The sequence below is a fragment of the Eurytemora carolleeae genome, unplaced genomic scaffold, assembly GCF_000591075.1.
Source record: "Eurytemora carolleeae unplaced genomic scaffold, Eaff_2.0 scaffold15, whole genome shotgun sequence".
NCBI classification, from domain to species: Eukaryota; Metazoa; Arthropoda; class Copepoda; order Calanoida; family Temoridae; genus Eurytemora; species Eurytemora carolleeae.
Window position 1 is genome coordinate 418,760 of NW_019396069.1, and position 23,368 is coordinate 442,127.

The 23,368-nt window shown below is 31.0% G+C and overlaps 2 protein-coding genes across 2 annotated transcripts; both read right to left on the bottom strand.

Moving 5' to 3' along the window:
• Positions 1-1,871: 1,871 nt before the first annotated feature.
• On the bottom strand, positions 1,872-15,302 carry LOC111711819 (circadian locomoter output cycles protein kaput). Its single transcript, XM_023486272.1, has 11 exons — positions 15,263-15,302; positions 14,515-14,956; positions 12,808-12,889; positions 11,337-11,498; positions 10,591-10,712; positions 10,105-10,205; positions 6,523-6,595; positions 5,483-5,588; positions 3,061-3,144; positions 2,209-2,334; positions 1,872-1,970 (listed from the first exon to the last, which is right to left on the bottom strand). The coding sequence occupies exons 4-11, from the start codon at positions 11,487-11,489 to the stop codon at positions 1,911-1,913; spliced, it is 825 nt and encodes a 274-aa protein (XP_023342040.1). The 5' UTR covers positions 11,490-11,498; positions 12,808-12,889; positions 14,515-14,956; positions 15,263-15,302; the 3' UTR covers positions 1,872-1,910.
• Positions 15,303-15,379: 77 nt separating this feature from the next.
• LOC111711828 (glutathione S-transferase DHAR2) lies at positions 15,380-22,905 on the bottom strand. Its single transcript, XM_023486283.1, has 7 exons — positions 22,776-22,905; positions 20,716-20,789; positions 19,833-19,905; positions 18,802-18,879; positions 18,133-18,211; positions 17,152-17,261; positions 15,380-15,522 (listed from the first exon to the last, which is right to left on the bottom strand). The coding sequence occupies exons 1-7, from the start codon at positions 22,878-22,880 to the stop codon at positions 15,406-15,408; spliced, it is 636 nt and encodes a 211-aa protein (XP_023342051.1). The 5' UTR covers positions 22,881-22,905; the 3' UTR covers positions 15,380-15,405.
• Positions 22,906-23,368: the final 463 nt, after the last annotated feature.

Consider the following 23,368-nt stretch of genomic DNA (forward strand, 5'->3'; position numbering starts at 1 on the left):
TTCCTTTGTATTCTTGTGCCTTCCTTTGTCTGTACTTTGTATTCTTTTGCCTTCCTTTGTATTCTTATGCCTTCCTTTGTCTGTGGCGTGTGATTAAGATTTTTTACCTTACACTCTTCTAAAAATATTCCTTTAAAGTGTAATCCTAGACTAAATAAATAGTAAAATTAATTTAATTTAAGTTTCATATTTCAGGATTCTTAATACAAAAATCTCAAAGAAACCCCACAATTATGTTACCACCGACATCATAAAAAAAGTATTTTCTTTATAAAAATAGATCTTGATAAATAAACATTATGTATAATTTATCTTGTGTAGGATTACCTTTGTAAAGAATAATGTACATAATTTGGTAAAGGATTATATTGGTTAAGGATTATCTTATTAGAACGGGATTATCTTGGTAAAGAATTATCTACATGAAGATGGATTATCTTGGTAAAGAATCTAATTAAAACAGGAATATCTTGGTAGAGAATTATCTACAATAAACAGGATTATCTACATAAAACAGGATTATCTTGACAAAGGATTATCTACATGAAGATGGATCATGTTGGTAAAGGATTATTTAAAAAAACCGGAATATCTTAGAAACAGGATTATCTTGGTAAAGGATTATCTACATAAAACAGGATTATCTTGGTCAAGGAGTACCAACATACAACAGGATCATCTTGGTCAAGGATTATCTCAATAAAACATGATTGTCTTGGTCAAAGATTATCTACATGAAGCTGGATTATGTTGATAAAAGGATTATTTAATAAAAACAGGAATATCTTGGTAAAGAATTATCTTAATAAAACAGGATTATCTTGGTAAAGGATTATCTACATAAAACAGGATACTCTTGGTAAAGGATTATCTACATAAAACATGATTATCTTGGTAGAGGAGTATCTACATAAAACAGGATTATCTTGGTAAAGAATTATCTCAATAAAAAAGGATTATCTTTGTAAAGGATTATCTACATAAAGCAGTATTATTTGGTAAAGGATTATCTACATAAAGCAGGATTATCTTGGTAAAGGATTATCTACAAAAAGCAGGATTATCTTGGAGAAGGATCGATCTTTTTTCAATTGTGTAGAACAAGTTCCTGAACAATTGATACTAACTCCTCTAGTGGTAAAGAATGCTAACCATTTTGTTATATACTTAATCTCCTGTTCAACAAAATAACCAACCTTAAATTCCCTCCTTTTTTATGATTAAGAGAGTGATAAATGTAAATATAAAATTAAATTAGAGAACTATTTATTTGATAAATCAGTATGGATCACAGAGGGAGGATAAGTAATTATCCTCCCTGTAAATAGGGAGGATAAGTAATTATCCTCCCTGTAAATAGGGAGGATAAGTAATTATCCTCCCTGGAATTAAAAAAGGAGGGAATTTAAGGTTGGTTATTTCGTTGAACAGGAACAGGAGATTAAACGATAAATTACTACTTAACCGGGAGTTTTCTTGGAGGCCCTCGGCTAAGTGGTTTTCCCCTCAATTTAATTATCCTCCCTTAATCTCCCGGTTAAGTAGTAATTAATAGTTATAACTTCCAAGTTATTTGTTATCTAAAGAATTCCACAAAAATTAAAAAGATAGATTTTTCTCCTTTTCCAAAAAAAAATTCATTTTATTTTTCCTCACATTTCTTAATAAGATAATTTGTTGGAATTTTAAGATTTTAAAGAGATGAACTTTCAGCTCCAAATTTGTTGATTAAGGATTTGTTAATTTCAGGAATTTTTCCATGGGAGGGTTAATTTTTTTCTTTCCAGGGGGGCTTACCCCACTGGTCTTTAAACCCCCTGGAAAAAATAGATTTTACTGATCTAGGGGGGATAAGCTTCAATAGCCCCCCCCCCCTGTGAACGCCTCTGGTTAATTTTAGGTTGGTTTGTTTATGTTCCTGTAGCTAAGAACACAGTTTTATCCGTGTGAGCCGGCCGATACCGAGGAACCTGGAACAAAATTTAAATAAGATTAAAAATATTAAAGCATATCAAAACATGTTTTACTTAGGAACTAAAGCAAGCTTTTGATGAAATAAAGTGTTTCACGAAAATATTGAAAATCTTTTCATTTGACTTACAAAACATAAAACTTGTCTGTTTTTTTTTACAAAAAGAACCGTATTTTTAGTCGCATATTTGTTAGTTCAAATATGTTTAGAAATTTATGTAATAAAAGACTCTTAACCTGCGAACCGCCGTTTGAATATCCGGATTTAAGAGAGATGTCATCGTCCGAAATATATCCGGTGTCCGGACCAGAATCCGGGGCAATCCATTTCCGAAAATATCCGGATAATTCCACGAGTTCCAACTGAATACAGAGAACTTAATATATAGAAATAATAAATACTTAATTTATATATTTCAAATAAGATATTGCTAAATTTAAATAAAATCAAATCAAAGTTTAAAATAACGTTCTGAAATCTTTGAAGTTTTATTAAACTTTTTTCTAAAAACGATCCAAAGCGATTAACAACACTATGTACAATACTACCTCTGTGTACACTGTAAAGTATTACCCCCGTGTACGGTCCTATCCCTAGTACAATACTACATCTGTGTACACTGTAAGTATTACCCCCGTGTACAAGTACTAACCCTAGTACAATACTACATCTGTGTACACTGTAAAGTATTACCCCAGTGTACAGTATTAACCCTAGTACAATACTACATCTGTGTACACTGTAAAGTATTACCCCAGTGTACAGTACTATCCCTAGTACAATACTACATCTGTGTACACTGTAAAGTATTACCACAGTGTACAGTATTAACCCAAGTACAATACTACATCTGTGTACACTGTAAAGTATTACCCCAGTGTACAGTACTATCTCTAGTACAATACTACATTTGTGTACACTGTAAAGTATTACCCCAGTGTACAGTACTATCCCTAGTACAATACTACCTCTGTGTACACTGTAAAGTATTACCCCCGTGTACAGTACTAACCCTAGTACAATACTACCTCTGTGTACACTGTAAAGTATTACCCCGTGTACAAGTACTAACCCTAGTACAATACTACCTCTTGTTCAATTTCTTCTTCAGTCTCTTTTCTCTTCCTTCTATCAATGTGTAAACTTCGACGAATATGTAATCGGATTTTTAACTGAAAAAAAAATTGATTAAAATTTTTTATTGGAAGGAATGAAATTAAATAAAATAAATTTTTTTACAGTAAGTGTACATAAAAAGACAAGGTCATTTTTTAAAACGTCAAAAATATGTTAAAAAAAGTTGGCTTCACATTTTTTTAATCAAGGTCCAATTGTTCACTGGACTATACAAATAAAGTTCAAATTAATTTGTTTTAATTAATTAATTCTGGTAGTTTTACCTTCAGAAGCTTTCTCTTTTCGATGTTTATTTTGTAATTCATTATTTATATTTTAGTATAATAAGTAGTTTACGTAACCCAACGATATTTTGAGAAGAAAATTATTAAATATTTCAAGAATTTGTTGCAAATCTACGCAAATTGTGTATTGTATAGTGTACAATGATGTAAATTTGTAATCTCTGTGTGAAAAAAAACTCAGTGCCCTTGTCCTGGTCGCCCCTCCCTTCTTTATAGTCTTATCCATTTCAATACAATGTTAAAAATAAAAACAATGTTTTACGTTATATCTATGTTTATCAATGCATTTTTTGTATAAACAAAACATAATAACAGTGTAATGATGCGAATAAATTTTTATTATTTGATAATTCGATAATTTGATAATTTGATATTTTTTTTGTCCCCATCTATCATCCGGACTGTCTGTTTGTTTGTATCCAATAAACGTCCAACCGGCTAAAGCGTTTTCTTAATTCTCCCAAGGTACAGATGGGTAACTTAACATCCCGCTCTTGGGGTCTGTAAAGTTGGTAAAATACGGTCTAAGAAGTGTATTTCTTCATAAAAATTTCCATAGAAGCTGTTTTGCCCTAAGGCTTTTCTAAAATTATAAAGACGAGGCGTTGGAAATTTATCCGACTATAGTGTACGCCTGCACACCTGTATTTTGACGACATTGGTTATTTTGGTTGTTTGGGAGTCTAACGATCGATATTAAAACCTAAGATATTAAACACAATTGTGAATGTTTTGTGCTAAAAGTTAACTAAAAATAATGATATTTTCAGATATTGTCAAATTTTTTCTGATGTTCTATGGAATGAGATTTTAGGCGTTGAAGGAGAGGGGACCAGATTTCCGATATTATAAACGGTAAATAAATTTGGTGTAAATGTCGTCTTCTGTTTAATCTTAAGCAACGAAATAATATCGCATAAAGTAATGTATTAATCTTTCTTTTCTATTGATTTATGTAGATGATTTTTTTTCAAAAATATCCACCATTAAAGAACAAAATGTCAAAGAAAGTTTCGTTAAAAATGCGAATTAAAGGACGACCTTTTACTTAGAAGTCTTTTAAAGTTGATTACAAAAGGTTTGAGGCATGAACAATTTGAGGATTTTTAAAAGGTGGACTTAAGGGATGAATTCTGGAAATTATGTTTAGTGTCTTTGTTGCGTAAACTCCACTAGTCAGTTTTATGGACTAAATACAAATTTAAAATTTCAAGATCGAAGAACTTAAGTGGTTTTCTTGTTTTGTTTTAAACTAACTCTTAAATCCATTACAAAAGACGACATTGTAAAACGTCAAGACATTTGTTTCTATCTGGCTCGCCCACAAAATGCGTCAAATTTGCGTAGATTTCCTGATGCACTATCTTTAATTAGCAAGGTCTCTGATATTGCCTCTTAATTCTAAGGGTTTGATCCCCCCCCCCCCTCCACTGCAGTACACATATTTGACGCATGGGTTCAGGTGGTTCAAGAATATTTACGTCTCTAATCTTTAATCTGTTTTCTCTTGATTGGTAGAAATAAAGGAACATATTTTGAAAGGCTTAGATGCTATATTGTTTTCAATACAATAATGCAAAATTTTAAAATTTCCAATTTTACATGTTTCCTGACATTTTCTGCCAAAACTTTAATTGATCATTCTGTCATAAAAAGAACTTGGGAGTTCAACCAGTTCTCAATACGAAGTATTTTTTATATTTATATGTAGCCTATAAAAACTTAGATTTTGAAAATAGACCCAAAAACAATTTGCAACTGTACCTAGTGATATTTAATTTCAGGGTCAAAATTTTATGTAGAATAGTGTTAGAAAAACAAATGTATTTTAAACTGTAATTAAAAAGTTCTATAAAAAAGACCCAAAAACAATCCATAAATGATGAAAAACGATGAAAAACGATGAAAAACGATGAAAAACGATGCAAAAACGATGCAAAAACGAAAATGTCGCACTTATAATTTTTTTTAGGTTAAATACATTTCAAAGTTTAATAAACGCAAACTTTAACAACTGTTTGAAATCTTTAAAGTTTTATTACATTGTTTTCTAAAAAAAATGGAAAAAGATTAACAACACTAATTGTACCTGTAGTTCACTGCTAGTATCAGTACTAGAGCTAATGTTAAGATGATTATAAAGAGAAATCTTGTCTCCGTCTCCAACCAGATCATACAGTGTAGTGTTGTGTAACCTAAGATCAAAACTTATTTTATTTGAAATCTATGTTTATTTTATATACTTTGCTTGTAAGTCCGTTTGTATCCAATAAACGTCGAAACGGCTGAACCGATCGGGCCCAAATTTGTTATGGAACCATGCATGACCCCACGGAAGGTTTATAGCTGATCTATTTTCCAAAATTTGCCTCCGTCAAAATTCTATTTTGAAATTTTGAAAATCCACGAAAAGTTTTATAAAATCCACGGATTTTTTTTTTAAAAATCCGCTTAATTTTTTAGTTTGTTTTTGTTTTACAATGTACACAAAGAAAACATGTTCACAATTTAAATAAAAGCCTAGTCTTTTAGAACACACTTAATCTGTTTCGTTCTCCTGGCGATGTAGAGTCGTCGTTGTATATATCAAACAGCATATTGGAAACCAATAAACATAGAAACAATTAACAGCTTCTCTTTGTTTACTTGTGAACTTGTAATTTGAAAAAAAGCTTGCTAGAAACCAAAGCTTCAATATAGTCGTCTTCGTTATATTGATAAAGACGTCAACTACTGTAATCTAAGTCGACAGACTAATCAACCAGAGCTGAAAACTTTAGAATTAAATATCCTTAATCCCGATCGGTTAATTAATCTGGAGATTAATAACAAGAGGAGAACAAGCATTATTTAATCTGGAGATTTAGAAGAAGAGGAGATCAAGCATTGATCTCGATATCCACCATTATAAAGTTTTCAGCTCTGTTTCTTTAAGTCTTGTCTTGTTTATCTTTTGGTGGATTTTTTTAAAAGTTTAATTAATCTCCTTCAATTTAAGTTTAAATGGATAGTAGAAACCCAAGTAGACCTGGTAACAAGGCTTACCTGGAGGATAGATACTCGAGTAGACCTGGTAACAAGGCTTACCTGGAGGGTAGATACCCGAGTAGACCTGGTAACAAGGCTTACCTTGAGGGTAGATACCCAAGTAGACCTGCAAGACTCTCACTAGTGTAAAGTATGTGACCATCTGTTCCCAAAACTGAAAAATATGGATCGATTCATTAGAATTGATTTCTATAAAATAAAATTACGCTTTTCCAATTCCTTCAAATAAAATCCATATTAAAATGGACTGTCGTCGTATTTTTCAGTTGATCTACATTGCAAGGAGGAATGCCCAATCTCTACGGTACCCCCTGAAAACCATTTTCTAATAAAAATGTGGAATATAACGTCGTTTTCTGGCTTGAAGTGTTAAAATTCTGATAATTTCTACATTGTTTCTGAATCAAGAATGTGCTAGTCACATTTGTAGAGAACCCACAAATGGAAATAATTAGTTTTTAATAACAGAGAAATGGATATCTTATTCATACTTAATCAGAGCTGGGAACTGTAGAATGGGGTACCTTTAATCCCGAATGCTTAATCCGAATATGTGGACAATTATAATTTCTTGCTTAATCCACTCTTTTTTTGGATAAAGTACAAAAAATCAAAAACCGGTTTTTAAAAATTAGAGAGTCACTCCCGTTTCTGTATATTAATCTTAAATGGCGCGCAAGATTTAAAAACTCGGTGATGGTGATGGACCAAACTTCTGTAGAGTAAAAAAGTAGATGTTAGTTCCACATTTATTGAAAATATTTTTCGGTCTGGGTTGACCCTCGTCAGTTCTTGAGATTGTTTTTTCACAAAGATTAAAAACAAGTACAAGATTAGGTTAGTCTCGAGATTAAGAAAAAGATAGAATCAAGAATTGATCTCGATATCCACTATTCTAAAGTTCCCAGCACAGGCAAATCTTAAGGGTGCCGTTGTGAATCGGTCATGTCTCCCTTTAAATCTTTTGAAGTTACGTTTACAGTCCCTTACCCTTGTAAACCTTTTAAAAAAGAAATATGAATTGTCAGACCAATTGAAACAGTTTTTAACGTAATAATAAATTAGTAAAATAAAATCTTAAAAGTTAAATTTATTGAACTAAAATCAAAAGGTAATTGATGCAAATAATGATTTTAATGCAATATTGAAATAGTGTATAAGTAAGAATCGAATAAAAGGATAATATTCAGTGGTCCTCAGAAAGTAATATACTCATCTAAATTTAGTAATTGTGTTTAATAAATTGAAAAGACTACCGGGGCGTAAACAGGGGAAGAATGGAGATTTTTTTAAATGTTAGACTCTTTTTCTATTGATAAGTGGAGCATAAGGATTGTTTCAGAACACTGTGAAAGCGTGTTGGTAATTAAGTATAATGTTTAAAATAAAAACATTTTCGACAAGGTTAATATTACTTACAAGGTTTGTTTCACTCCTTGATTTGAGAATTCTAATTAAATCAGATTTTAGATAATAATTATTATATCAGACAGTACGGCGTAGTCTGCGAACCAGCAAATATAAAAATTCAAAATTTTCCAGAACCAGAAACTTTTGAATGTGCGACAAAAGCTCAATTTAATCTCATTTCACAAAAAATTTGATTGGACATTCATAAATTTTTGCGCCGATCGATTAAAACTCATTCTTTCATATCATAATTTTGATCTCTAAAGCGAACGAATAAATGATCATTTAAAACCAATGAATGCCTTACAATTAACACATGAATGACCTATTATGAACCAATAAATGACTTCTTCTGAACCAATGACTACCTATTCTAATCTAATCTAATCTAATCTGATTTTTTTCGTTAAAAATATGACAGGTTGAGCATAAAAATTACATATCTATATGATTTCTATTTATTTTCAACGGAAGAAGAGCAGCCATAGCAGAGCTGTTTTCTGGTTGGTCTCCTGGCAGTTTACCGTGGTATTAATTAGAACTGAACTGATGTGATACGTCGTGGGACTGGGTCTGGAGAAGACGGAGGAATGCGGTCGGGTTTTGCCCCATGCTATAAAGAACCCGTAACAAGTAAGACATTCCTGATTTTAGGCAGAAGGCAGAAAACAGAAACAGAGATGCCAGGAACAATTGCATTCCTAATTTTTTGCGCTGCAAAAAAGTTAAGCAAAAATGTAAGGTCCACCCAATAAATACCTTTTTCCAAAAAAAAGGAATGCCAGAGCACCGATTTTTTATAAGAAGGATTTAAAAATGCAAATTTCTTGACATATAAACCCATTGAAGTAAATACTAGAAAAATTATGAGAATGTTGTTAAAAATGACGATCAATTAAATCAGGGCCAGCAAAATAGTTTGTTGCAAATAAAGTTTTCACTCTTTGACAGCAAATGATCTTTAATTGTAGATTTAAAAGTAAATTTATTAGTAATGCTTGATATTTCAGGATTATTTAGAGCTAAATTGTTCCAGCATTTAGGCCAATCAGAGAAAGATAATCGACGTAAAGATTTATTGTCTACTCTTTGGATAAAATAATCATCAAAGTTTCTCAAATTATACAAATTTTCAGTCCATACCGAGTTTTTACAAAAAGAATTTCCATAAGACAGTGGACTATAATTTTTATCAATTGAATGCATAAACATAAGTTTCTAAGAAGAGTAAAACAATGCCAGTATAAGCCTTGAATTTAGATTATGAGATAATTCTTACACACTTTATTTTGCAAAAGGAATAATGAGTTTAAAGATTTTAGTGAGGCAGATGAATAGATAGGAAGGCAGTATAGAAAAAGTGGGCGAACTAAAGCATAATAGAGAGACTTTAAGGCAGAAGACGACAATAAATGCTTAGCTTTACTAATCGGGAATAGAGCCTTGATATTTTGTTTCTAGTTTGTTTAATATGATATTCAAAATTAAGGTTTTCATCCAGAAAACACCAAGGATTTTAGAAGCCGGAACCCTTGAACTGTTATTAATCTTCTCAGTGGGGAAAATGAATCATGGATCAGGAAAAGAATTCAACTCATTGCAAATAAAAATATAAGTCCTCAATTTTTATTCATATTCATTTAGTTGAATTTTTATCAATAGCTTGATAAACAAACCCCCACATTTTTTTAGGACAGTTTTTACTTGGTTCAAGTTTCTTTTCATAATACAATTTTTTTGCTTCTCTAATAAGCTTGTTATATAAGTTTCTATAATTCTTGTAAATGGGGGTTTCTAGATGACAAGTAGTCTTGATAAAAAGACAGTTTAGTGCGCCGAGAGGTTAACAATCCCTTAGAAAAAGTTTTTATTAGATTTTTTGACAGGAAAATATAGAGATTATACAATGTAGACCAGCTGTTCCAAAATAAATCAAAGCTTTCCAAAGGATCAGAACAAGATAAGACATCATCCCATGAAAGATTAGATAAAGTTTCACGAAACAGATTAATATTAAATTCTGAAAAATCTCTAAATTCAGTAAATTTGTGCTCGCTTTTTACTTTATTCTTAAGATTCAGTATTAACGAATAACTGACCTATAATTAACTAATGACTAACCTATAATAAACCAATGACTGACCTATTATTAACTAATGACTAACTTATAATAAACCAATGACTGACCTATAATAAACCAATGACTGACCTATAATAAACCAATGACTGACCAATAATAAACCAATGACTGACCTATAATGAACTCGTCTAGTGCCTCCAGCATAAGGTGTGTGAACTCCTGGTTGCAAAGAAAAGGAGGTTTCCATTCTTCTTTCAAGTCCTCGCCTTCAGATCTTAATTTTTATCCTTACTAGTATTATTATTAAAGGACACCCCATCATACAATGACATAGGGGGCAGCGCTCCTAACCGCCGAAACGTATCCATAGACATTGCGTAACTTGAAATATTATTTTTATCAATTTTCATTATTAGAAATAAATATTATGAAAATTATTACAATTATTATTAACCACGCGATAAAATATAATGTTAATTTTCAATAAGAATATTAATTTGAAGCAAGTACTTAATCCGTTAAAAACAGCCGTCTCCAGAAAGAATTAAATGAATGTGCCGGACCAAAAAAAAAACACGGATTAGTGCTCTCTCAAGGGGTTAACAATTCATAAGTTCTGGATATAAGAGATTTTAACTCTGAACTGAATAAATGTTTACTTGAGTGTGAGCTCGTTATGCTGCCTGAGGAAGGAGATTGCAGTTTTAAGTATACTCGTCTTATCCATCTTCCTGTTACTGGAGCTCACTAGGGTACCCAGCTCGGTAACCAGGGTGTTAAACTAAACACAAGTTCTTCAAACTTTTTATAAAAATGCGGTGTCGTGCGATATCAGTTGTAACATTTAATCGTTTCTCTAAAATGTGATAATGTAAAAACCAAACTTATGACAATAATTTTCAAGGTATCAATGTTGGAAAAAGCGCATAAAAAATTCAAGTCTAAAATAAATATTAAATTTTGAAAATGTAAAAAAGCTTTATTAAACTAACTTTGTGGAAACCTGACTTAGATTAAAAAATTACTAGACTTAAGCTATGCTTCAATTATTGTCTGATATTAATGAAGATAAGCTGATAAAAATTTTAAATAATAAGTCAACCATCATATAAAACAAGGATCGTCTAGTGACCTTTAAATAAAAATTACAAGATGATTTAGAACTTTAGCAGGACTGCAAACTAAATTTTAAATGATCTGCCATTGTGGTTTCTGTAAAAATAGATCTACGCAGTAAATTAAAGAGAAATTAACCAAATTTTTCTGTTTCAAGATAAAAAAAAGTCACTTAAACAGTACAAAGAGTTGAAAATTTAAAATGGAACTTTTAGAACTTAATTTAGAAAAGATATAGGATTAATGTTGAAACTTTAGGTCTAATAAAATCGTTGAACAACTAGTTTCCCTGATCTCTTCTCTTCTTCTCCGAGAGGTTCCGGGACTTCCTCTTGGACTCATCCTTGTCCTCGTCGTTATCATTGAACCCGTCCACCGACATGTTCAGGTCCAACCTATCCTGGTTCATGCGCCCCGAACTCGAGCCCGGTCGAACAGACATCCCAATCCCCTGAATACACCCGTGTTAATGTTGAACTATATGTTTGTAATTTTGAACTAAATGTTCGTAATTTTGAACTAAATGTTCGTAATTTTGAACTAAATGTTCGTAATTTTGAACTAAATGTTCGTAATTTTGAACTAAATGTTCGTAATTTTGAACAAAATGTTCGTAATTTTGTTCGTAATTTTGAACAAAATGTTCGTAATTTTGAACTAAATGTTCGTAATTTTGAACTAAATGTTCGTAATTTTGAACTAAATGTTCGTAATTTTGAACTAAATGTTCGTAATTTTGAACAAAATGTTCGCAATTTTGAACTAAATGTTCGTAATTTTGAACTAAATGTTCATAATTTTGAACCAAATGTTCGTCATTTTGAACTAAATGTTCGTAATTTTAAACCTAATTTTCGTAATTTTGTACTAAATGATCGAAATTTTGAACAAACATTTTAAATAAATACTCTTAATTTTTAACAAAATTATCAACATTTAAAAAAAAATATTCGTAGTTGTTTACAAAATGTTCTTAATTTTGAACTTTAAACAAAATCATCGTAATTTTGGAGAAAATAAATGTCGTAACTTAATGCTATTATTTAAAAAAAATGTATGAACAAAATAATTTGTAAACTCAAAATATCCAAGTTTCATCGATGCTGTAAACTAATAACTTCTATTGGAAACAAAAGAACAGAAAACGGGAGAAATTAAAGCTGGAAAGATTAAACTTCATTATTAAATAACATACTTTTCCAGCAAATAATTTGCGTTTTTCCCTAGGGTTTTCTCATTTTCTCTGCATGCAATTGCAAAACTATAAAAACCAGGTATTTCTTAATTGATTTCCCAAAACAAAAACGAAATCAGTTTTTTGGGATGATGATTCTTATGGATGAGATTTTCCCTTAGACAGGAAGGTAATTCTTTAAAACATATATATTTATATATATATATATAACATATATACCCCAGGAAATATTGTGTAACCCCCCCTCCCCCTTCTCCTTTAACCTTTTTTAGAAAATTATTAGATATGCCCGAAAAAGTACATACGTCGTTGAGGCTAATAAATAAACTTTAACCAGGAAAAAAATTATTTTTAACAAGCTGAAGGGCGCGGCGTTACCCGTAGAATTTAATAAAATTTGATTTCTGAAAAATACAAATTTAAGAATTTTTTTACTCAATGTTACCCCCAAGGTACGGGTTCCCTCAAAAAATGCCGGTCCGGTCCGGCCTGAGGGAACATATATAAATATAAATGTCTTGTTCTATTAAATAGAATATAGATTTAGATTTTGTATTTTTTCTACCTTTCTATCATGAGTATAGAATAACTTTTCCACTGTTTAAAGAATACTAATTTCTCGCACAACCGAGAAACTGGGATACAACCTGGAAAGCAAATATGTCGGCAACCATTATTTATTTATTTTTAGTTATTTAATATTCACAATATTGTATAATTTCTTATTTTTAAATTAATTAGTTTTATATATCAATAAAGTTTTTGATGAGAAGAATTATTTGTCTATTTTCTGGAACCATGCTTGTTCATTGTGAAACAACAAACAGGGGCGGATACAGGGGGGGGGGCGGGGGGACATTCGCCACCCCCTGAATTTGGAATTTTTGTTCCTATTTTCAGAATAGCTTCTCAATAGCATGCTTAAGGGAAAGAAACCAGTGCAAAACAGGAAAAATATCTGTCTTAAAAAACTATAATGTGTGAAAAGTTAAAAATCTAGTTTTTTAGTCTTTAGTCATTAATTTTGATTCTTTTTGAGTCTTTTAAGTCAAAAAAATTTTCGCCTGCAGCGCGATTTTTTGTTCCTAATAATGAATTTTTTTGTTCCTAAAAAATCTTGCCCCCTCCCCCTCACTTAAATCCTGTATCCGCCCCTGACAACAAATATTTAAAAATTAAATTCAAATTTTTGGAAAAAGAAATTCACTTCTAAAAATATCCAAAAGTATCTGTTTATTGAGGATTTCGTGCATTTCATTAACATTTCCATTCACTAAATATAGCAATAATCCAACATAACTTTTCAATCCGATTTCAAGTGTTTTATGTCATTCAAATATCAAAATTGGATAAAACATTTTAAGCACAAACTATGTGCATCAAAGCCGGCGTTTTTACGAAAAAAAAACTTTGATTAAGTCGAAATAAAAATAATTTATATTTTTTTGGTTTATATAACTCCAATTAGATGATCACTGAACAATCTATAAATTTTTTAGGCATCAGACAGGGTTTTTTATAAAGTTAATAATCTATAGAAAAATTATACTTAATGGGGCTTAAAATAAACATACGTAAATCCAATCCCAAGAAAAATCGAATTGTTGTCTCGTCAATTTTTTTAGAAAAATCGGAAAAGTATATTTTTTTAAGTTAAAAACGCAAGTTTAATATCAACATCTCGTTGAAATAGAAAAAAGTTGGTTAAATTAATTCCTAAAGTTTTGATGATCAGTATAAACCTTAAAAGTTTCCAAATAAACTTTTTAATTACTCATTTGGGAAATATAATAACTTCAGCTTCAGATGCTAATGTTTAAGATCGGTGCTAAGGATCCGAATCCGCAATATTTTTGATCCCAAAGCCTAGATCCGGAAAATATGTGGATCTGTGGATTTCAATTTAAGTGTAAAATAAAAAAAATAAGATGCAGGAAATATTTTTGGTCTGACAACGTAAATTTCAAATAAGATTTAGGATAGATTAAAAAAAAATATTGCTTTAGTGTAAGAATTTGAAATGATTAATAATTGAAGAGAGCTCCGAATCCCTCTTAAACGACTGATCCCTTTCTTAGAGACTGGTCCATTTGTTATAAAAAAAAGTATGAAAATTAGTGAACAGCGAAATATATTTTGTTTAGTATAAAACAGCAGAAATATGTTTCAACCGTACAATATCCTTAATGATATAAAAGGAGGGGGGGGGGGGATAAGGAAACTCTTCTATCCTAATTAATTAGCATGACACAGAGGAAGAAAAAGTACGAACCTGAGAACGAAAAGTACAGATTTTATTCCTTCCTTTCACCCCAATAATCCTATTTTAGAAATACAACTTAACTCATCTGTGATCTGAAAATAGAAAAATATTTGTTTGTTTTTAATTATTTCTTAAAACTGAATTGCATAAAAAATCACAATTTTATCACATAAATAGTTGCCATTGAGCCAGCAATAGTAAATTTTTTCAGATTTCAATTTGAATTGTTATTAAGACTAAAATTAAAAGAAGTGACCGGCAACGTATGGTAGTTGGACCGATAATGCAGTATTTTTTAGGAATCATTTAAGACCTATGAAAGTTTTTACGGTTCAGTAAAAGCGCAAATTCAATCTTAAAAATCCACACCGATTTTACATTTCGAGGGAAGATTTTGAGAATCGGGTTTCAAGAAATATTCATTAACGACGACGAAAAAAAAGTAAAACTTCTACAATAACCTAATTAGTTGTTTAGGAACAGGTTGAGAGAATAAAAATTAACTAATATCATCGAAAATAAGTAATCTTATTCAGTTATTGGTTTCTGTAATGTCTCATTGTTCACAAACATTTGCTGTAGATTTCCTAGAATTTTTATTAAAAAGACGACATTGTAAAATTTGAAGAAATCTACGAGCAAATTCATAAAGAATAAGAAATTCAATATAATGATGAAAAAAACAATTGATTCTAAGATTTATTTATTGAGAAAATTTCGATTGAGAAATAGGTTCCTTAACATCTAATACGTTTACTGTAGATTTTTTTTTACATTTTTTGTCGTCATTATTTAATGATTTTTAAAACGTGGCCACCCAAATGGATGATTTTGAACGTCGACTTTGCGCTCAACTCCGTGGTAGAACTTTTTAGAAGGCTCTGAAAGGGACTCTTTCAATTAACTTCTGGCTTGCTCCCAGCCCTTCAGTACGTACTCCCTAGGGTACAAGGTGTCCCGTACAGCAGGTAGGGACAGTACAAGTTCAGTGTACTCTTTAACCTTTCCTTGCATAACCTAAACATGAATAATTAGATCAGAATACCTTTCATCGTTTCTATGCATAACGAAACAAACTTTGAAATTTTTACCCGCTCCCCCCCCTTTAAATCTATGAAAACATCTAAAATTCTGAAAAAAAATTGAAGGAAAATCTTAACTTAAGAACCGAATGAGTAAAAATCCTGATACTTCTTGCTGACGACTGCATCCATTCAATAGAAAAAGTTTAAGACTTGATATAACAGCAAAGTATCATGTGTAATGCGAAGATGCATATATTAAGAGAATAGAATATATGTTAGAGTGAAATTTACTAGAAAAGTGTAAAACGGCCACTTTTGGAATGTTTTTATTAGGATTTTTAATCACTGAATTTTTCCTAAATAAGATGATGTTTTGGGCTGAAGGTATCAGAATTAGGGGAGAATTTGAGACATTTTTTCCTTCATAGTCTAAATAATAAAAAACAATTTCCACATATAACCCCCACCCCACCCCACCCCCACCCCCCGATCAAGGCGGGGGTAATTTTTTATACCTCCTCCTTAAACAAGCATAGTACGCTAAATCTTGGGAAATTTGGATAAAAGATAGACAGATACTTTAAGATAAATAAAATATGATAAATTAACAAAATATGAGATTATTGAATTACAGCAGTATATTTGCAACTCAAATATACAGGGTTATCCACAACAAATGAGACTTCAAATACAAGAATTCGTTTTTTATTCTATAACTTTATAACATTAAAAACTTGAAATATACCCTACAACTTTTTGTCAGACAATGAGGTAAACCTTTAAACAATATGTTTAAGACCGAGTGGGCAATTTCACATTCAAATTGTCAATAAAACACGAGTTTTAGGTCGTGGTTAAAGTCTCATCCTTTGAGATTAACACTGTAACTCAAGTCCCAGATTCTGTGGTACATTTTAATCTGCTTTGTCTTGATCTTTACATGCCGTTTTTTTAATTACTTTATAAAATGAGAGAATATCAAAGTTAAGTGTATTTGATGCGTAATTTTCTGTCTTGAAAAATACCCCCCCCCCCATGTTTATCAGAAAACTGTATTATATGGTTGCTGTCTTTGTTCTCACTATTAATTATGAAAGTTCGTCAGAGTATTCACACTTCTTGTTTTTAAAGGAAAATATGAGAAAGGAAAGAATCTGTCAACAACGTCCATTTTGTGTTAACATATAAATGTAAAAAAAATAATAAGATCACGATTCTAGAAATAAATCAGTTACAAATTACAAAATATTGAGACACATTGAACTAGCCAAAGGGAGAAAGTCAATTTGATGCATTATTACTGGCATGACTTTATGACCTCGTAGCTCCTCTAGTTTAAATTTTACGCACAAGTAAACGAAAATAAAATGTATCCTGTATGAAATTTTAAACATTATTGTTCTGCTCAATGACTCTTCAATTAGAGAATTTATGATTAAAAACATTTCATAAATTTGACATGTAGAGAATCATAATAGAAAAGCTACTTCAATTCTAAGAAGTTTTGAGAGGAACTTAACTCAATTCGCCATCAACTTCTATCATTTAACCTATTTTCAATTTTCATCCCCTCCTCGGCCTTCATCCCTCCCTTCAGTTACGCCAGTGGGTAGGACTCTACCTTTTCAAGAGTTTCTGGATAGTAGTTGGATAGGGTGGTCTCGAGATGGTACAGTTTAGGAGCTAAAGATAGGTCGGATAGGGAGGGAGTTGCTCCACACAGATATGGTCCTAGAACAGAAGTAGAATTTTAAAGAATTTGAACCGCGGCTCAAATATGATTGGCTTCAATTAAAATTGTATTCAATGTTTCAAGATTTAAGCCAAAGCTCAACGGAAGCCGGTTTTTGGCGGATTTGAGACGCGGCTCAATTCATTGAATTCTGACTCTGGTTCAAATATAATTATTATTATTATTATTAGCAGACAGTCCATTATTGATTGATAAAAAGGTAGACGCTCCTTGCGACCGAAGTGTATCCAGGGACACAATGGTCTGCTTTGTCCAAGGAACCAGGCGAACTGTTCAAAAAGATTTATTGCTTAATCTCTTGAAATTCACCATGTGGTCTACCGTCTACCACAAACTTATTCGTGGACCTTAGGAGCCATGCACTCTTCGAACAATATGGCTATTTTATGGACTCTATCCATCTGCACCATTTTGTTTGCCCATTTTTAAACTTTCATTTATTTATAAATATTTGAAGCCAAAATAAATATTTTTTACTAATAACCAAGTCTCCTGATTACTGTTTTTATTTTTAAGGACAAATTTTAAAGTTTCAGTCACAAAATCGTTTGCGACGTTTCTGACAAAAAAACATAAAAAAAGACACAATACATCCCGCTTTCTAGATATACAGGGTTTCTCACAAAGGAAGAGTCTTTTGAGACAACTGTACGGAATTCATCATGCCTGTTTCCTTATATTAACGATTCCCTGCAACGGAAAATTGTTTCCTTGTTCGCAAATCACAGAAAGACTATATAAAAGGCAGACGACTTGGGATCATCTTACTTTCATAACTTTAGGTTGTCTTTATAGTTTCATCTTTGTGGGGAACCACTGTAACTGTAATAAGTGAAATGTTATGGGAACCTGTCGAGGTTTGAAGATGATTCTCTAATATCCTGATTTCTTCAATCAGATTTCTCTCCAGCTCTTCATCAAACTCAATCTAGGGGTCAAGGGACTGTTCAGTATTTGCAACAAAAACAAGCGACTGCTTAAAGGGACTGTAAACGTAATTTCAAGTGAAGACGTCAATATCCGATTTACAACGGTACCCTTTAAAGCTTTGTCTAATAAAATATGAATTAGATATCAATGTTTATAATTTAGAAAGCGGATAAGTTTCAACATTTACAACAATGACGACAATATCTTCCACATTATTGATCAGATAATGGTTTAAATATGCCGTTGTGAATCGGGCGTTGATTTCATTACATGGAGGGCCACTTAAAATTATGCTTACAGTCCCTTGAAGGGGGAGGGAAAGGGGACGTCCCCCCCCCCCCGGAAAATCTAGGGTGCAAAAAATTCAATAATATTTTAATTTAAGTTCAGCATAAACCCCTACCAAAATATCTACAGTTCATTCATTTGTTGGATCTTTTCTTAAAAATCTTTGAAAATATTGAAATTAAGATATTAAAATGGAGATCTGCAAATTTAGAAAATCTTAGTACTCCAAAATAGGAAAAGGGGGAATCAACGAATAATATTTAGCAGATGTATAATAAAGAACAATTTAGTTTCTATTACCTTTTTTATAAATTTTGCCAGAGACTGAAAGATTGGGGCAACTTTCATCATTACATCAATATCATCAGAACACTCTATCTAGTGTAATATATATAATATTTAATAATAAAAACAAAAATAAAAACAGTATTGACAATACTGGCTTTAAACTATAAAATTTAGTTGCTGATCCAAAATTACCATTATTCAATTATTTTGAGAAAATATAGGAAACTGATTTTCTAAACTTAATTTACAAATTGAAAAGTTAGATTTAAAAGTTGTTATTTTATCGTTTCAAAAACAAAGTAGAGCATCTTTCGTCCAAATGTTTATTCCTTATTGTCACAGATATTTCTAATTAGGCACCATTTTAACTGCGCCAATCCAAAAATATATATTAATATATTTTACTACTTTTGTTTGTCTTCTGTTTCAATTGTGAACATGTTCTTTTAGTTTACATTGTAAAACAAAAATTATGCGGATTTTATAAAAAAAAATACATTTCGTGGACTTTCAAAATTTAAAAAAATCGAATTTTGTTAAAAACATTTTTTTGGAAATTCGATCATCTATAAACATTCCATGGGGGTCACGCGATGTCCCACAAAAAATTGGGCCCGATCGGTTCAGCTATTTTGACGTTTATTGGATACAAACAAAAAGACACCCAAACAGACAGACAAGAAAAGTATATATATACTAGGCTTTTAGGGCGCTTCGCGCCCATCTTATATTTAAATTGTGTTCATGTTCTTTTTGTTAACATTTTAAAACAAAAAAGAAAAAAATTTTGCGAATTTTTAAAAAAAATTCACGGATTTTCAAGAATTTAAATTTTTTACAAAAATAAAAACCTTTAAAACACATTTTTTAAAATTTTTTATCATTCATAAACCTTCCCTGTGGTCACGTGATGTCCCACATTTAGGCCCGATCGGTTCAGCCGTTTTGACGTTTATTGGATACAAACAGACAAACAGACAAGCCAAACTTATATATAGATAGATATTTGGTTAGTATAGGATTACAAGATATTATATATATTCCTTGGTTGTCTGATATTTGTCCTCCAAGTATTTTACTATTACAGAGCTTTCAGTCACTCTTTCCTCTCCATCCCTGTAATATAAAAATATATTTATGAAAACACCGGGCGGATGTTATAAAATCAGGAAAAATTTCGTTAATTTTAATGGTGTTAGTTGTATGAAAGATAGGAACAAATTTTTTTTCTTCGATTTGTAAGAATGTTTTTCAATTTCATCTTTAATATTTTCCTTGTGTCACAAAAAAATTAAATATTCGCCAAGCAGAATTTTTATAACAACAGCTAAGAGCTAAATTCGTTGTGAGATTGAGCGGTGCGAGGAACTTTGTATGCTTTGTAAGAGTAAGCCTATCTAACAAAATAATAATAATTAAAGGGACCCATGCGTACAGTGAACAATGTAAGGAAGCCATTATCCATGCTAGGATCATTGTTGAGTGTACAGTATAGATTGTTTAAGTGTACTGATGCCGTTCCTTCCATGAACTACATTGGTCGACAACTTGACGTCTCCTATATTGGTCGTCAAATGTACGGAGAAATATCTATCAATCAGATAAGAATTTAGCACGAGACATCTAGCGGCCAACATATCGTCCCCCAAAGTAAGTGAAATACACGACCACTTTCTATGGAGAGAATGGGCTCAGTGTAGAGTGTACAGAATAGTATTGAAGTTTACAGTGTACAGAATAGTGTTGAAGTGTACAGTGTACATTGTTGAGGTTGCGTTTTAATTGTACAGATGTACATTGTAGATTGTGGTGCGTACAGTCGCACAATATACAGTATTGAGTGTTAAGTGTATTATGTACAATCTACAATTTAAGGTTTTTATTGTTACATTGTCTATTGTGTACAGAGTTCAGTGTACAGAATACCTTAGACAAGGCATTTTCCCCTGACAGTCTTGAACCAGCCAAACCGGTTTAGTTTCCTGTGTACATGGAATCACCTACAACCAAAGATTTAACTTGTTTGCGGATTTTTTGTAATATCTCTTTCAATTATTATTAAAATTTTATGAAATTTTGGAATACAATAGAATAAACAATTTCCAATAAATTTTTAAAGATTTTTTTCCCAGAAAATTGTTCTCGCAGATTTTTTGTCCAAAAATATTTTAATATCTTTTTATCATATTTCCATGATCTTAGACCCAAAATCTGAAGCAAACAAAAGGAGGTAGTTGGTCTCTGAATATGGGTATTTTGTTCCACTAATTAATTTCTTAGACTGCACTTATGCTTAATCGGCAGGTTTAGCGTAGAAATATTTTCGAGGGGTATATCGAATCTTAAAATTTTTTTTAATTATCTCTATTACTGAAAAATAAGATTTTTATGTTATAAATAGCTGTAAAATTCGAAATACAAACAATAAAAATATTTTGATTGCAATCACTACAGAATTTCTCCTTGAAATCACGTATATTTCAATAATTATAAATAACTTTTTAATTAACTGTTCTCCCTCCAACATAGCCCGTAAATCAATAAATCATGTCCACCTCACATCGCAGCAAACCAACCAAGGATTTTGAATACAAATATAGAGCACGTTAAAAACGTTTTTTAAAAGATATTTCGACAAAGTTATATGAATTTTTTATATCGAAAAGAAATTCTTTATTACAGTTACTTTAATCACAGTTGTAAGGACTTTGTTTATAGTCGCCACTCGCCATATTTCTCCCTATTTTATATTTATTGTCCGACTTATACAGGAGAGTACAAACTGAGGACAAATGTCAAATCAAAGTTGATAATATAGCGCGATGTCTGGCCGACTCTACCAGACAAACATGTTTGCCAGATAGCTTTTTTTAAATCAAAAACGTCGATTATTTACCTATCCAATCCCACAAATTCTTATTTGTTTTCGAAAATATATAAAAGAAATGCATCCCAATTATAAAATCAAGCATTTATTAATTTTAAAAATTCTTTAGTGGAGATTTTGGCCCTCAATCAAAACAATTAAAAATACTTATTTGACACCCCTGGCATGGCATTTTGTTTGAAGTTATCTCCCAAATGAAAGTTTTATTTAAATTACGAATACACAGTTAAGTGAAATAACAACTACAAAAAACCGCAACCACCTCCTTTTGACAATTTTGTGCAAAAACATCTCGTATTCCGTTTTCTTACTCATCCTGTATTATTTACTTTTTTAGTTAGAATTTTTATCATATTAACATGAGAGCCGATTTTTTTTTGGTAAATTAATCAATGCATATTTTCAAGCTTTCTAAATAACCCTTAGATATTTTCTATTAGAATCAGTTCATAAAAAAACATGATTTTACATTCCATAGAAAATTTTTTTTAATATAATTGCGACATATTGCTTTCAGTTTCATCTAAAAAGGAGGAGGAATAAACATAAAAAATATTGTTAAAATTGTTCTTGATAAACCGCACTTTACGTTTAGTAACTGTTAGCTAATGTGTCATTTGATAATAAGATAACAACTATGGCTTCACACATATAAATAAATATATATATATTTATAACATAAATTATTACAGAGATCAAGCTAGCTATAATATTTAATTTTTAACACTTAGAAACAAGGTGTCTTTGAAGGGCCGCGGATATTAAAATGTCAAAGCTAAAAAGCAATTGTCTTTGTGTTTAGTTTTGAAGAAGGTATGGGAAAAGATCTTAGTTCACTGTAATATTTATTTACATATTCATATATTTAACATATTTTCCTTCATTTTGATACATTTGTCAAAACATTCAAGTCAACAACAATTTTAAAACAAGTTTGTTCTATAATATATATAACAATTCTTTTTAACAATTACTTAAATTTTATTCATTATCAAAAAGCATGGTAGAAAGAATAAGAAAAATCATACTTACAGTTAAAAAACAAAAAAAGTTTCTTCGCCAAAAAATTAAGAAGAAAAAATACGCAATCTGAACTTACCGTACATTCTAATCCTTTCATCCTGAGTACAGCTCGGACAAAATGCGCAAAAGGACAATCTCCTACACTTGTACCATCCGGTCCAGCTTTTATGTACAGTTCCATTATAATCTGTAACACAAACAATTTAAAAATATTCAAACTAGTTAGTGGATATTCCTACTTTTTCGTCAATTTCTTGGAATGAACAAAATTTCAGCAGGGAGAGAAATCGGGGGGAAAAACGCTAGAATGTTTTCTCTCCGCTTTATTTCCAAAAATATGGAATTCGATTGAATTAGAGCTTAAAAAAACTAAATCTGTAAAATGTTAAAAGAAAAGTCGCCAAGATCTATGAAGAAAGTTATGCAAGATATTACTCTAAAAAAAAAAATGTATATAAAGTGGATAAACTTAGTCTCTACTATCTTCTTCACCCTGTAGTTCATAAACATGATTTTAATAACAAATGTTACCCTCTGTTCCAACCCTTACGCTAAGTACCCTTCCTTTCCCTTATACTTCATCACCTCCTCCAAACATTTTTCGTGATTTATCATCACTATTATGTTTAAAATGTACACTGTACAGTGTACACTGTACATCCATGTATA